The sequence below is a fragment of the Natator depressus genome, chromosome 7, assembly GCF_965152275.1.
Source record: "Natator depressus isolate rNatDep1 chromosome 7, rNatDep2.hap1, whole genome shotgun sequence".
NCBI lineage: Eukaryota > Metazoa > Chordata > Testudines > Cheloniidae > Natator > Natator depressus.
Window position 1 is genome coordinate 57015640 of NC_134240.1, and position 14787 is coordinate 57030426.

General features: G+C 45.4%; 1 protein-coding gene across 1 annotated transcript; it reads left to right on the forward strand.

The window, feature by feature from the left end:
* The first annotated feature begins 1777 nt into the window (after window positions 1-1777).
* LOC141991570 (neuropeptide Y receptor type 4-2-like) lies at window positions 1778-13272 on the forward strand. Its single transcript, XM_074959898.1, has 2 exons — window positions 1778-1918; window positions 8079-13272. The coding sequence occupies exon 2, from the start codon at window positions 8190-8192 to the stop codon at window positions 9312-9314; it is 1125 nt and encodes a 374-aa protein (XP_074815999.1). The 5' UTR covers window positions 1778-1918; window positions 8079-8189; the 3' UTR covers window positions 9315-13272.
* Window positions 13273-14787: the final 1515 nt, after the last annotated feature.

Below are 14787 nucleotides of genomic sequence, written 5' to 3' on the forward strand. Positions count from 1 at the left end.
GATTTTCAGGCTCCAGTGGTGGTACTGCAGCTGTTTTATGCTGACTTTAAGAAGAGAGCAGATGCTAGTTGCAGGCTCTGCCCACGGGAGCCTGGGCAGAGAATATGGGCAACATGGCAAACACCTTGCCAGGTGTGGACACAGGGGAGATAAGATTGGTTAAGGAATAACCCAAGTAGATGGGGATAGAAAGAGAGAAGAACAATTCAAAGAAACCCTCATGTCTGAAGACCAGCTTCTAAAGTCTCTTTTTACTCCCTTAACAGGATAGCCTGCGCTCTAGAACAGTGTTTCTCAAGGACCAGTCCCTGGACTGGCACCAGTCCCTGAGAACTCCCTGACACAGTTTAGGAAGGCAGCAAGCCAGCCCTGGGTAGCAAGAAGATTGAGAACACTGCTCTAGAATATCTCCACTTTATTTATGGCTCTGAACAGTAGCACAATAAACAAACAGACGCTGAATAAATAAGGGAAGAATTAACAAGCCCGTTAAATAAACCATCTCAGATTCTCTGGCTTCAGTATCTTTGGACCAGGCAGACAGGAAACCTCAGCTTCTTTAATAGCCAGCAGGAGAGTCAGTATCTATCTCTCTATCACTGTGCCCAAGCTATAGCACAGGTGTCTCCTAAACCAGTGACAAGATCCTAGGACATTTTTCTCATGACTCAACAGCTGCTAGACCTGAACTTACAACAGTGGCATTACTGTATTTGAATTGGCCTGGCTTAGAAGGTTCGAGGACACCTCCCTCTATTGCATATTGATCTGATCCAAAGTCCACTGAAGTAAACTGGCAGACTTCAGTGGGTTTGGATCAGACCCTATTTGCAGCCATGGGACTCGAACCCATGGACTTCAGATATTCAGGGCTGGCTTATGTAGTGAAGAAGAATGTAATGCGATGGTCTCGTGTGAATGGGCCTGTCCCCTGCTAATGGCCAGTCCCAGAAAGTATAAGACCCTGCAACTTAATAACCAATCCGATAGTTATCCTGTTAGCTCAAATAACAGAACCTTGTGCATTTTGCTGCTGAAAGTCTGTAGTTCACTCCCTGGTGCAAAACTGCGGGGTCCGTATATGGAAACACAGAATAGCTACACTTCCTGTAATGTTCATTTATGAGGGTTGCCAGATTAGTTGAAGAGGAAGAGCAGCCACTGGCAGCCATAATGCCTGAGCGCTGAAGGCCCAAACTACGCTGCTCTGGATGTAGTACCACTCCCGGCACCGGCTTTTGGTCAGGAGAAGACAAAAAGAAGCCAGTGGGATTTGTGCTCTGAGTCCCTAAGGTGCTCTGAGTCCCCATAATTTGCAATTCCTTGGGGCCCCAAACCTACGGGTACTTTACCCAAACAATCCCCTCTATACACACTGAATCATGAAGGCTTTGAAGCTTGGGCTTCTCTGTAGTCTGAATACACAGCCAGGCGGTAGTGGATTGTGAAATTGGAAAGTGTCCAATACCGGGGACCTGATCATGCACATTAGGAAAAATCCCCATCGAATCCAAAGGGAGGCCTGCCTCAGTAAGGAACACAGCATCAGGCCCTATAGCTTAATTTTTATTCCTTGTGTGTTAGTATATCTGCCACCCATCGCACAGGAGCCTGTAGCGCGCTTCAAATAGTTTCATATCTCTTTTGCACAGCTGCTGTTTGTCTTGACTATCAGCAGAACACATACATTTCTAAATCAACAGAGGGAGCTAGCACTTCAAAGCTGGGCCGTCAGCAGAGAACAAAACTCATTGGCTACGTTCCCTTTGCAGAAAGAGAGAGCGAGATGCCTTCCAAATCTCCCATCGCAACAGAGCGAGGACAGCAAATCTCTGCTGCTCCTGAGTTCCTCTATTCTGCTGCTGCACAGATACCCAGCACGAGCAGCTACTTTCTTAATCAGTGTGGATGTTACCAGGTGAGAATTTTCTGAATACTTTGTTTCAGCTTTGCAGGAGGTCAGACTAGATGATCATATTGGTCCCTGCTGGCCTTAGAATCGATGTATCTATTAAACCGCCACTTGGGAGGCTGTCAGTTTATGCTGTAATCATGATTTTGTTACTTGTTCTGATCTTCCTCTTTGTACTAGGTATTTCTGTCTGATTTCCTATCAGAAAACACTTACCAAGAGATCTAAACTCAAGTCCATGGGCAAGTGGTATTTTGAAAGAGCATTATGATCTCTCTGCCTGAGTGAAATAATTGGATTTGAAGTAGGAGTTGTTGCCATATTGGGTTATTGTTTTATTAGAGGCTTTTAAGAAAGAAAAAGTTTTAAAACAGGAGAATCTAGATGGAAAATGTTAAGAGTCTAGACTGCTTTGCAATACAGTGCTCTGTGAGTGGCGTTTTTAGCAGTCCAACTGTACCTCTATGCCTGTTTGCTCTAATTGTCTAATTTGATTTGTATTTCAGTTAGAAATAGAGCCATGTTTGCTGGCTGGGGCGTGCAGCCTGAAATCAAGAGATGCTTGGGGAATGCAGGGTTTACATAAGTCAGATTCCCAGAAAAAAAGGACTCTTCTGCAGCCCTTTAGTCCCTTGTGTATATGTTGCAGGTTTTTTTAGGATTCAACTCCAATCCAGAGGCAAAGGTGAAAACCATCGGTGGTGCATGAACCACTGGCTCAGGGAGGCTAGCCCCCAGTCCAGCCCCTTCTGCCTGAGCCCCCACAGCTTCCATGCCCCCCGCTGCAGCCCAGAGCCACCCCCTGCCCCCCACCGTGGCCACTGGCCCATGCCCCAGCCTCCCAAACAGCATCCGCCCCCAGCCCCAGAGCACTGGGAGGGCAGGCAGCACAGCCCCAGCCTCCCAAACAGCATCCGCCCCCAGCCCCAGAGCACCAGGTGGGCAGGCAGTGTGGCCCCAGCCCCAGAGTGCCCAGAGAGTGGGCAGCTCAGCCCCAGCCCTTGAGTGCCTGGAGGGCGGGCGGCGCGGCCCCAGCCCTAGCTGGGGCCACAGCACAGGGGAAGACAAGCAGCAGAGCTGGGACAGGGAGGAGGACTGGGAGGGGGGGCCGAGTATGGATGGGACATGCCTGGCTGTTTGGGGAGGCTTAGCGTTCCCCAGCCTATGATACCTGACACCCATGGTGAAAACACTCCTGGAGCCTGATCCAAAGCCTATTGCAGTCAATGGAAATACCCCCATTGGCTTCAACGGGCTGTGAATCAGGTCCCAAGAGAATGACATGAGTGGCAAAATGGCAATAGATGTTGTTCTCCTTCTATGTTACAGCCGTTTCCCCTGGCCTTTGTCTGTCTTGCTCGTTAGATTGTAAACTCTTGGCAGTATGCACTGTCTGCTACTCTCGATTTGAGCAACTTTTGAGCAACGGGGATCTGTCCTAGGCACTACTGTAATAAACACAATTATTAACAATAAGAAATAATGGTGCAGGCAAGACTTATGATAGTAAGGGAGTGCTTAGTTATAATTCCATGTGTGATGCATGAAGCAATGCTTGTGAATAGGTGATAGAGCCTTGAGATCCTTTGGGGGAGGACGTAGGACATAAATATAAGGTCACTCTATTGTTCCTTATTTTCCTTGAACTACTTTTCCCATCATGGTCAGTGGAGGAAGAGATGCACCGAACTGTGAACCCAAGAGATACGGGTTTTATTCCTGGCTCTACTACACACGCCAGGCTGATGGGCATGTGAACCTGGGTAGAATGAAACTGATGCCCTCTGGATAGTGGACAAATCATTTCTCACCTCCCTGTGCCTGAGTTCCCGCCTCTGTGGAATGAGGGTAACAATTCCTCTTACCTCAAAGGCGTGTCGTGAGAGTAAATGTCTTGGAAGCGCCCTTCCAATGGAAGGTGCTACAGAAATGCAAAGTATTAAAAACACTGGACTTTTAACACAACAAAATACGTTGCAGAGCCTTCTGATACACTCCATGATAACTTTCTTTATCTCCATCTTACTAGCTCTCTGTCACAGATCTACAGGGCATGCTCTGTCTCTGACCTTTGTATAGACCCTCTGGGAGCATCCCCCTCTTAGGGTATGTCTACATTGCAATCAGGAGGTGCAAATGCAGCATGTATACACATATCTGAAAAAAGAAAAGGAGTACTAGTGGCACCTTAGAGACTAACCAATTTATTTGAACATAAGCTTTCATGAGCTACAGCTCACTGCATCGGAATGCATCCGATGAAGTGAGCTGTAGCTCACAAAAACTTATGCTCAGATAAATGTGTTAGTCTCTAAGGTGCCACAAGTACTCCTGTTCTTTTTGTGAATACAGACTAACATGGCTGCTACTCTGAAAATAGCAACAAAGCTGCAGCAGTCAGCAGCATGGGCTAGCCCTGGGTATGTATCCGAGGAAGTAACCCAGAGGTGTTTACACATGCTCCAATCACAAAGCTAACTAGGCTACCTCTACATGTGCTGCTATCATACTTCCCAATTGCTTTGCAAACGTACTCTTAGTGATAGTCCTGGGTCTCCACTTTTTATAAGGGGAAGGCCTGTGTCCCAGCTATCCTAAGACTGGGGCCTTAGCTCCAACAACCCTATTTCTCACCATGCCTCTTTCAGCAGGTCCAGATGAACCTGGACCCCCACTGGGGACTTACCCTTTTGGGAGCTATGCAACCAGCAGATGACTGCAGGAACACAGGACAGCCTTCTCAAAGATGTCATCTATTAGTCACCTGGAAATCAGTATTGAGGGTCATTAGATTAGAACAATAATGCAAGGCCTACAGACCCATGTGCATGCTGGCAGCACGACCTGCCTGTCTTGCTCAGACAGCCACGATTTCATCCCTGCCCTGGTATGGCAGGATCTTCCGTTCTATGATCTCAAGTCCTAGCCATGCTGTTTTCACATGTCCTGCCCCCTGTGGCCAATAGTTGTGAAAAATCAGTGGTCTGATGGTTGGCCTCCATTGTATCTACAAGGGAGCTGCATTCACGGGCTGTTTGCAGTGTTGTTGTAAGATCCTGCTGCTCCCAGGATATTAGAGACAATGTGGGTGAGGTCATATCTTTAATTGAACCAGCTTCTGTTGGTGAAAGAAAAGCTTTTGAGCTACACAGAGCTCTTCTTCAGGTCGTGACTCGCACCCAATCACTGCCTTCCTTTCTCCACCATCCCAGAAAGGAAATTAACCCCTTTACACCCAGGTGGTAACAATACAAAAGCGAATGGGGGGAAACAAAGACATATGTATTCTTCCTAGAAATAATATGGACATTTTCCACATTCTCCACTCACTCAAAGACTGAATTATCCAAACACCTAATCTGTCAAGGAAAAGAAAGGTAGAAAGAAAGAGAGAAGGAAAAGGAGGACGGGGGGTGGGGTGGTGGAATCTAGATCAAAGGTTAACATCGCTTTTAAGCCAAATCAGAGTCAAGAACACCAACTCTTACACGTGTGATTGAATACCGCAATTAGACACTCCTACATGTTTGTCTTATAGAACATTCCACTTTCTTGCTGCTTTAATTTTCTCCGATCAAGCGGAGAAAAGAGATTGAAGCTCCTTTTACTTTATTTTTGATTGAAACTTTTCTTTTGGGTTCTTGAGGGCAGCAACTTCTGACCCAACTGATACAATGAATAAAGATGAAAAAAAATAGCCCTCCTCCACACCGCACTGGGCACCTGTGCACATGCTGTTCCTCAGCAATAAATGCTACTCAGACGACGAGATAAGCTTGCCATACCATTTTATTTACATGGTAATATTCCAACGATTGCTTTTCTGCAGCCGTAAAAAGTTTATCTCAAACTCACAAGCCTGTTTGGGTAGCAGTTATTGCAGAGTAAAGATTTATGCAATCAGGAAATAATGGCTTTCGGTGAGTATATATTTACCTTGCATGTTGCGAGCCTCAATACTCCACGTAGCAGCCTGCTTATTCAGGTGAGCTCCCTGCAGGGGTGATGTCTGCTCCTTCCCTGCTTGGATGCATCAGAGGATTTGGACTCCAGCACAGGACCATGGCACTGGCTCTGTGGAGGATAGGGGTAAATGCCTGCAACAATGGAATGCACAGTCCTGTGCAAAGCCGGAGTAAAAGGGACTTGCTCTGGGGTCAGGGGGGAGGGCTGTGGGTGGAGTATCAGCAGAGTTGGGCTACGGACACTGCTGGAGCCCATGGCTGGGATTTCCATTGACTCTTAATGGGCGTTGTGTGCCCAGCTCCCCTTTGACAATAGGTTGCAATAGTAGTCAAGGACCACTGTGCCCTGTCTATCCAGTTATTACAATGCTGGGCCAGCCTTGACTAGGGACTTCCCATTGTGCCAAATTATGCGGTGGTTTCACAATGGGAACTAATATAAACCTAGAGCTGGGTGGGAAATTCCAAGATCTCGACAATTGTTGTCATTCCAAATCAGGATAAAAAGTCAAAATATCATTTTTTTTTCACATAATGGAAGGTCAGTTCAATATTGAACTGTGTCTGCCTGAGTAGCTGCATTGCATCATGGGAGTTGTAGTTTGAGTTACATATACCCCCATTTTTCTTCTACAGGCAGGGCTCCCCAGCTGGAATATATTTCCCATGATGCACCCTGATGGGAGCATCCACCATCGGGGGGGAGGGGACACTGCTGTGCATCATGGGATATGTAGTGCAGCCATGGAGCCTAGCCCATAGAGGAGAGTGGGGGCATAATGTACCTGAATTTAAACTCCCAGGAGGCACTGCAACAGCTCAAGCAGAAAAAGGTTAATGTAGAATTGACCCAAAATGAAATGTTTGTATTTGGTTGGACAAAGGAAAGCTTCAATTTGAGCTGGCCCATCCTGAAACAAAATATTTCATTTTTGGTGTTTCCTAATGGAACATTGAAAAATTCTGGCAAAATTGAAATTTTCCCACAGAAATTTGCAAAGGAGAGAATGAAATCAGCCATGCAGCTCTTGTTACTACTGACAAGAGTCCAATTATCTACACAACTCACTGAAAAATATACCTTTATTGGCTTCTTTCTATTACTTCTCTAAATAACAATGGGAATGACAAGAAAAATCTAATGTATATTATTCCTTCAAATGAACTAATCTGATGAGAACTCCAGCTGTGCCAAAAATTAATTCCACCTTTGAATAAAGGATTTAGGGTCTGAATTTCAGAAGTGCCAAGCAGCCAAACTGCTGGAGTCAATAGGAACAGTGCATACTCAGCACCTCTGAAAATCAGGTCTTTATTGTCTAAATTTATTTGAAAATAAAGTATTCGTTGGATTAATAATAAAAAAATCCCTTCAGCATCCCATTAGTTCATTAATCCCCCGTCTCTTTCCTTCTGACTTCGCTCATGGTCAATTTTCCTTTGCAGCATCCAAAACTGACTAACAACCTTTTACCAGGCTGTGTGAAAAAAATATTCATAATTTCATTCGGATTTTGTGACACGGCAATTTCAGTCTTTGTGAAACTCTCACAAAATTGATGATTTGATACTAGACCCTGCACAAATGAAGGGCCATTTCCACAGTTGGAATAAATCACATAGTCCTTTTGACTTTGGTGGAGCAAGGCCAGTTTACACCAGGTGAGGATTTGGGTGTGAATATTTGTAAGGTGCTGCTGTCCAGTTCAAACTGGAGATAGGGGGTGTTAAGAATGCAATAGTGTGTTCCATTCATGGACAATTCATGCCACATGTTTTTTTGACTCCGCTTGATAGAGTTTGCCAAAGCCAACTAATTCAGCCTAGTTTGGCATCAGAACTTTGCAACTCCAATGAGTTTCATGTGGTTTTCACCCCAAACCATCATTTGACCCTGGCTTACTTGAAGTGAAACTCTGCAGTGCTACTGACTTTCAGGAAATTATTTTGGTTTAACCTCCCTACTGGCCCATTCAGTCACAACACTGCTGACTCAAGTGGAATTAGACCTGCTTACTCCAGTAGTGCATTTGGTCCCATTTCACTGTCCAGCAAACTACTCCAGTTTATGGTCTAATGCAGTGAACCAAAGGAAGATGGAAAAGTGTTCATGGGGGAAGAAAATGCTCATCACCCCCAGAAAATTCTGTTTCTTTAATTTTGCTAGAAGAGATGAACTAATCTCTTTCTTTCCTTTGCAGGCATTTCCAGAGTCTCTACATAACGGAACAGAAGAACTTACGGTAGGGCCCTGAAGACCCAGATCCTACTTGTTTCCCTGCATATTTGTGGGCTCTCTTTCTGATTCCAGCATGAGCAAGACTGAAGATCTTAACATGGTCCCTCCCTTTCCATTCAATAAGAATTGGAGTTTAGAGCGAGGCTTCCTCACACATATCCCAGGTCACTGCAGAAACACAACTGACCTTACTGTCTTTTTAGTCACCTCATATAGCTTAGAAACCATCCTAGGCATCCTGGGAAACATTTGCCTGATTAGTGTCATAGTCAGGCAGAAGGAGAAGGCCAACGTCACCAGCATATTCATTACCAACTTGATAGTCTCTGACTTGTTCATGAGCATCGTCTGCCTGCCTTTCACCATCGTCTACACCCTGATGGACTACTGGATATTTGGTGAGGTCATGTGCAAAATGACTTCCTTCATCCAGTGCATTTCTGTGAGTGTGTCAATTCTCTCCCTTGTCCTCATTGGTCTGGAAAGACACCAGCTCATCATAAACCCAACTGGCTGGAGGCCAAGCATCCCCCAAGCCTATCTAGGGATTGTAGTCATTTGGACATTAGCTTGCCTTATGTCTCTGCCCTTTCTGACGACCTCTGTCTTGACATATGACTTGTACAAGCAGTTCTCCTATATTACGGATTCTTCTGCCGACAAGGCCATATGTATGGACTCATGGCCTTCTGACCAGCACCGACTCATCTACACCACTGCCTTGCTGCTGTTCCAGTACTGCATCCCTCTCTCCTTTATCCTGGTTTGCTACCTGCGTATCTATTTACGCCTGCAGAAGAGAAAGGACATGTTTGAGAAGAGTGCATACAGTGGCCAGGTGGTTCAGCTGAGGAGGATAAACATTTTGTTAGTATCCATGGTGGTTGCCTTTGCTGTTTGCTGGTTACCATTGCACGTTTTCAATAGCATTGAGGACTGGGATTACAAAGCCATTTCCCCTTGCCACCACAACCTTATTTTCTCATTGTGCCATCTAGTAGCCATGGCTTCCACCTGTGTCAACCCTGTTATCTATGGGTTCCTAAACAATAACTTCAAAAAAGAAGTGAAGTCGCTGATACTGAGCTGCCAGCATAATTCATCAACGGAAGAATATGAACATTTACCTTTATCATCCATGCAGACTGAAGTCTCCAAAGGCTCCGTGAGGTTGAGCTGTAGACATAATTCCATCTAGTCACCAGGGAACATCTTCTGAAGTCTCCACTGAAGAGACTTCAGAAAGGTTATTACACATGGATGATAAAAGCAATTGATGGCACCATAGTCTGAATCCAACACATGCACCATAGCCAGCTGCTGTCCAATTTTTGGAAGAACAATCATTGACTGCAAGGAAAGATAATCAGTATAGATAAGTGAGGAAGATCAAAGGAGATACCGAATTGTATGTATTGGTGAGGTGGCGCAGCTCTGAAAACAGACTTCATGCAAACAGGACATGTGCACAAGAAGTTGCTTTGTTTCTAACTACTTAATAGACATCTATGGTTGCACACAGACAGCAGGGTCATCAGCTAAGCTGCAGACCCTTATCACTGAGGGTAGAACCTGGGAATTCCAACTCAAACACTTGAGTTAGTGGAAATTCTCCTCTGTCAGTATTAGTAGGAAACGTACATGCGATAGGCTGACCACTAAGTTTACGAACAGAATTATAAGACAGGATTGCCTGCAATAGCAGGGGACTGGACTCAGTGACCAGGAGGTTCCTTCCAGCCCTAGGTCCTCTCTGCCTACATTCCTCTAGGAATGGGGGTATATATAATGTGTACATTACTGACCCCCTCTCACCCACTATTAGGAAACACTCATCTTCTCAGCTGATGAGGTTCACAGTAGTTCACATCCAGCAGATCTGTAACATATCTGTAACTACTTACATGCAGACACTGGTGGCAGTTAAACCTGCCCATGCAGCATGGGGATACAGCCATGAACCTGTCACTTCAAAAACTGCACAGGCTTCTACCACTTGAGCTTCAAGGAAATCTCTAAAAAAGGAAAAGGAGGACTTGTGGCACCTTAGAGACTACCAAATTTATTTGAGCATAAGCTTTCATGAGCTACAGCTCACAAATCTCTGTTCACGCTAGGGCTTCTCGTGTACCCTCTTTTGGCCAGCTTCTTGATGACAATATTCCAGAAAACTACACCACATGGCACACTGAACTAGCACAAATCAGAACCATTGCTCAGTAACAAGGTGCATCGAGAACTAGCACCATCTATGGATGACAGACAGCAGTTGGAGGTGTTACGCTATTTGTTGCCTCTGTTACCCTTCATGGAGACTATGCAGATCACTTCCCTTTTCAGATGATGCAAAACCAAACAATCCCAGATTTACATGGGAACTTGGTCAGATTGACTTGACTGTCATTCTTCTGGCTGTAGATCCTATGTCTCCATGCTACTAAAGGTACAGTCACAGATGCTGGTACTTTAAGATGTTTGGATCATTGGTGTCTTTGACAGATCTCAGATGCGGGATTGAGGTGACACTAAGCCAATGTCACATCCGTTCTTTGCTTAGCATCTCACTCTGCTCACAGGCTCTCTCATGTGGAAGGACCAAATGGCTGGGGAGAAAGGCTTCTGATGTAGAAATGCCAGCTGTAATGAACAGTGACACTTCCAGTGGAGTGAAGCACATTTTGAAAACAGGCACCAAGGCTTCACGTTTACCCCAGAAGAGAAAGGACCTTGGAAGGAGTGATGCCAAAACTGTGAAAAGTCTATGGAAGACCAGTGAAAATACATGAAGGGGATTGAGTCACATACATTAAATCCAAGCCACATGTAAATCAAGTGTGTTGTCAATTGTGTCATGGAAGCGAGCTTTGTGCTTTCTCACTTCAGTGATATTTTTTACCCTTTGTCTGGGCAACTTACCTGCAAACCATAAGAAACATAATACTCATTCTTCTTTAGAAAAAAACAGTACATCATACTTCTGGAGTCTGAGTTCCTCTCTTTATCAAGACATTGCTCTGCAGCTACTGCTGGGAAACCAAGATGGAAGTCAATATTAGGCACTGTTGAAAGTGAAGGCAAATCAGAAAGGACACCAACACTTTCATATAAAAGATACTGAGACAGTTTTAAAGACCTAAATGGGGTCATGTTTTGTCATGACTTGACATTCTGTGCAATCTCATCCAAGTCAGTGGGCTTGCACATGGTGGAAGGTATTCAGTGCATAGATACTGGAAATACAATAGCTAGGTAGCTACCTTGCTAGACAAAGTGGTAGGTCAGAGCAGAATTTGACCCATGCATATTCTCCCTCAGACCCCAGCATATGGGGCAGATTTTGTGACTGCAGTGTAGCTTTAGCCATGTCAGTCTGGGGTATTAGAGAGACAAGGTGGGTGAGGTCATATCATTTGTCGGACCAACTTCTGTTGGTGACAGAGACAAGTTCTGTAGCCACACAGAGCTCTTCTCCATGTCAGATTTTGTGAAGACAGGAGCTAAACCATCTCATGCTACAAAGTAGCAAGTTCCATAATATCCTCAGGTGATATAAATGGGAGCAGCCCTACTGAGTTAAATGGAGGCAAGTTACATCATCTGAGAATCTCACTCATTGACGTAAGTGGAAGTTGAGGATGCTCATCAGCTTACGGACTTAGACCCCAAGTTCTTGACCATGCCAGAACTGTCTAGTGGCAGCTATCCTTTCGATTCCCTTCAGAAATCTGCGTCCTGCAGTCAGATGATCTATGCATGATTTCATTTTGTATCTTTACCTATTGATCTGACACGCATTTCTGTTCCTTCCCGATGAGCTTTCTGCAGTCTTCTTTAGATATTAGTTGCCATGACGATGAGGAGAATTTGTTTCTTTGATTAGTGTGTAGAAGATGCCACTTCTGAGCTAGAGTTAGACTCCGCTAGAAGACTTTGTACCCTTATAGACCAAGTGGGCTGTAGGCCACATCCCTAGATCAATATTGGTACAGTAACTGAAACCAGAATGGTCCTACCAATCAGTGCTGAGAAGCACAAAATATATTCATTCCAACTGACCTCCTTGACTTACAGGAACTTTGCATAAACTGTGTTTTATTCAAGAGCTTAAGTAGGATTTGAGTAGAGCACAGGTCTCGCACTGGGCTTCTTCCTAGAGATGAGTTTCTCCCAGTTAGCCTTGAGTAATTCTGCTTGTTTCCTGCACTTGTTAGAATTCTAATATTTAATTAACAGCTGCATGTCGAGCTCTGATCACACATCAGCACAGAAGATATCTGATCTGTAGCCCTTTGTAAATAGATGATCTTGTACTCACCAGTCTGTTAAAGGGAACAACACAATTAGTCATGGAAGTTTTGCTTCTAAGCAGAGTGCATGCACATAAGGCTTATGTTTGTCACTGATTAGCATGAAAAGCTCCAAGAACATAATGCTAAATGAACCTATTTGACAGAGAATTTATTATATGGCTGTAACTGTGATACATCAGCGCAACTATTTGCATTGTACAGCATCATCAAGTTCAAGCTGCATTCTTGATGGGTGGCGTTAGCTGTTGGGTCTGATTCTTCTTTGCCCTGCACTTTGTGCAGTCATTTACACCTGTGAGTGCAAAGTGTATGTAAAAGGCTAACAGATCAGAGGGGGTAGCATAAGCCATGCTAACACACTGCGGTTTTGTCCCACTCTGGTGGCTAGATGAAGCATAGAGGTCTATGAGTCTGCTCTGAGCTAATGGACTTGGACCCAGATCTTCAAAGGCATTTAGGCTCCTAGTTTCCTTGGTCCTTTAGCTCAACCAGTAGCAGTGAATGCTTTTTGCTGCAGAGGTCCTGGGTTCAGTCCCCAAAACCACCCTCTGACTTGGGGTGTCATTACAGCAGTGTTTTAGCTGACTGCACAGGTGTAAATGACTAACGAGGTTCAGGGTAATGGAACATTGGGCCCTATTATGTTTGCTGTGTATTGTAGTGATGCTTTGGGAAATTATTACCAGCTTTACTACTGTGAGAATGGGGAGGACATGCGTACATGCCTTACTAAGTAAGCATGAGCTCTTATTATTGTCATCTTTGTCCGTCCTGTCCATTTGCCCCACTTTGTCTCTTTATGTCCCCGCTTGTTGTGGCACAATGAATATAAATTGTAAGCTCGTCAGGGCAAGGATATTATCTTTACTTGTGTCTGAGCAATGCCTGGCACAATGTGGGGACCTCAAAATAACAAATAAAATAATAATATTGGCTAAATCCCTTGCTCTGTGTGTGCCTCAGTTTGTCCATCTGTAAAATGGGGATAATACTACTTACTTCATTAGTGACTAACAACTGCTTTGAGATACTTGTATTAATTAGGGGGAAATGTTATATATGGAAAGTGCCATTCATGTGCAGAGTATTCTGACTGATTAATTATAGCTAACTGCCAACAGTGTGCTTGACGCTGTATGAGACACCTCAGAAGGATGGTCCCTGCATCGTCTCTGCATCTTAGTGTCCCACTGCTAATGCTGCTGGAAAAGTGGCAGTAGCAGCTATTTAAAAGGTTTGCACACAGCGGCACTGAGACAGATCACAGGCTGCTGGTTTCATCAAGGCCTTCACAGAAAATCAGTGAGGGGAGAAGCTAAGTAAATTCAGGGGAAGAAAACACCCAAAAGTCAGGGTGATGGAACCAGTGGGTGTGCCGGGGGGGAACTCACCAGGGTGCCCCCTCCATCCAAGAGGCAAACGCTATTGGCTGCTGTTGTGGTTGTCCAGCAGTGTGCAGCTTTCGTGGCCCAGGTCATCTCTCAACTTCAGTCCCCTGTCCAGGGTAACAGGAGTCCAGTCAAAAGATCATTTAAACAAACGGTTCTTCTGCTCCTGTTGGCCTCCTCTTCAGCCTGACATCTGGGCTCAGCTCTCAGACCCTTCTGGGCTACCTTTAGGTCCCTCCCTCCCTGCCCTGCTACAGAGCACCAACTCCCTGGCTGCTTTCCCTGGTGTCCCTCTTGCAGTCCATCACTCGCTGAATTTCCCTGCTCTTCACCCTACTTGTGGGCCTCGCTTGTTCTTCTTTGCTTCTTTAGCAGAGCACTGCCCCCAGGCTTTCTCACTGGACGCTCTTTATCTTCCCAGGTTTTCACTGCTTGCCCTCCCAGGGGACTCCCTACAGACCCTACCTTTGGGCCTCCCGCAGGAGCCCAGCCTGCTCCCTGTTAGTTTTTCTCCTTTAACTGAGTGCTCGCAACCCTTTTTATGAGGCCCAGATGTTCATCAGACTATGACCTGACCCCCTTAGTCCTGCCCCCTCAGGCTGGGAGGCAGCTAATTATGGCACAGTGGGGCTGGCCCCATTTTCCCTTCAGGGAGCTTGTCACCCTGTGGCAGGGAGGAATAGGCAAAGGTAGCTGGATGCCACTTTTCTGACTTCTTGGAACCTGCAGTAGCTCAGGCTCTGTTCAGTCCCCAATGCAACTTAGAGCAGCCTCAGGGTTGCTATGTTGTGCCTAGCTGCTTATGGCTGTTGGGGTCATTCTAGCAGCAAAGGTTTGCCACATCTTGAGAACTCACCCCTATTCTGCTACACCAGCCAAGCAGGGCAATCCTCTGGGAGCCTGTGAAGCTGGCAGCACAAAGAGGCTTGAAATCTGTCCTAGGATGGTCATCTGAACCTCTTCGGGCCTCTCA

Bases quoted from the DNA above. Each gene is read 5' to 3' on its own strand.
- LOC141991570 (XM_074959898.1), top strand. From the start codon at position 8,190: ATGAGCAAGACTGAAGATCTTAACATGGTCCCTCCCTTTCCATTCAAT.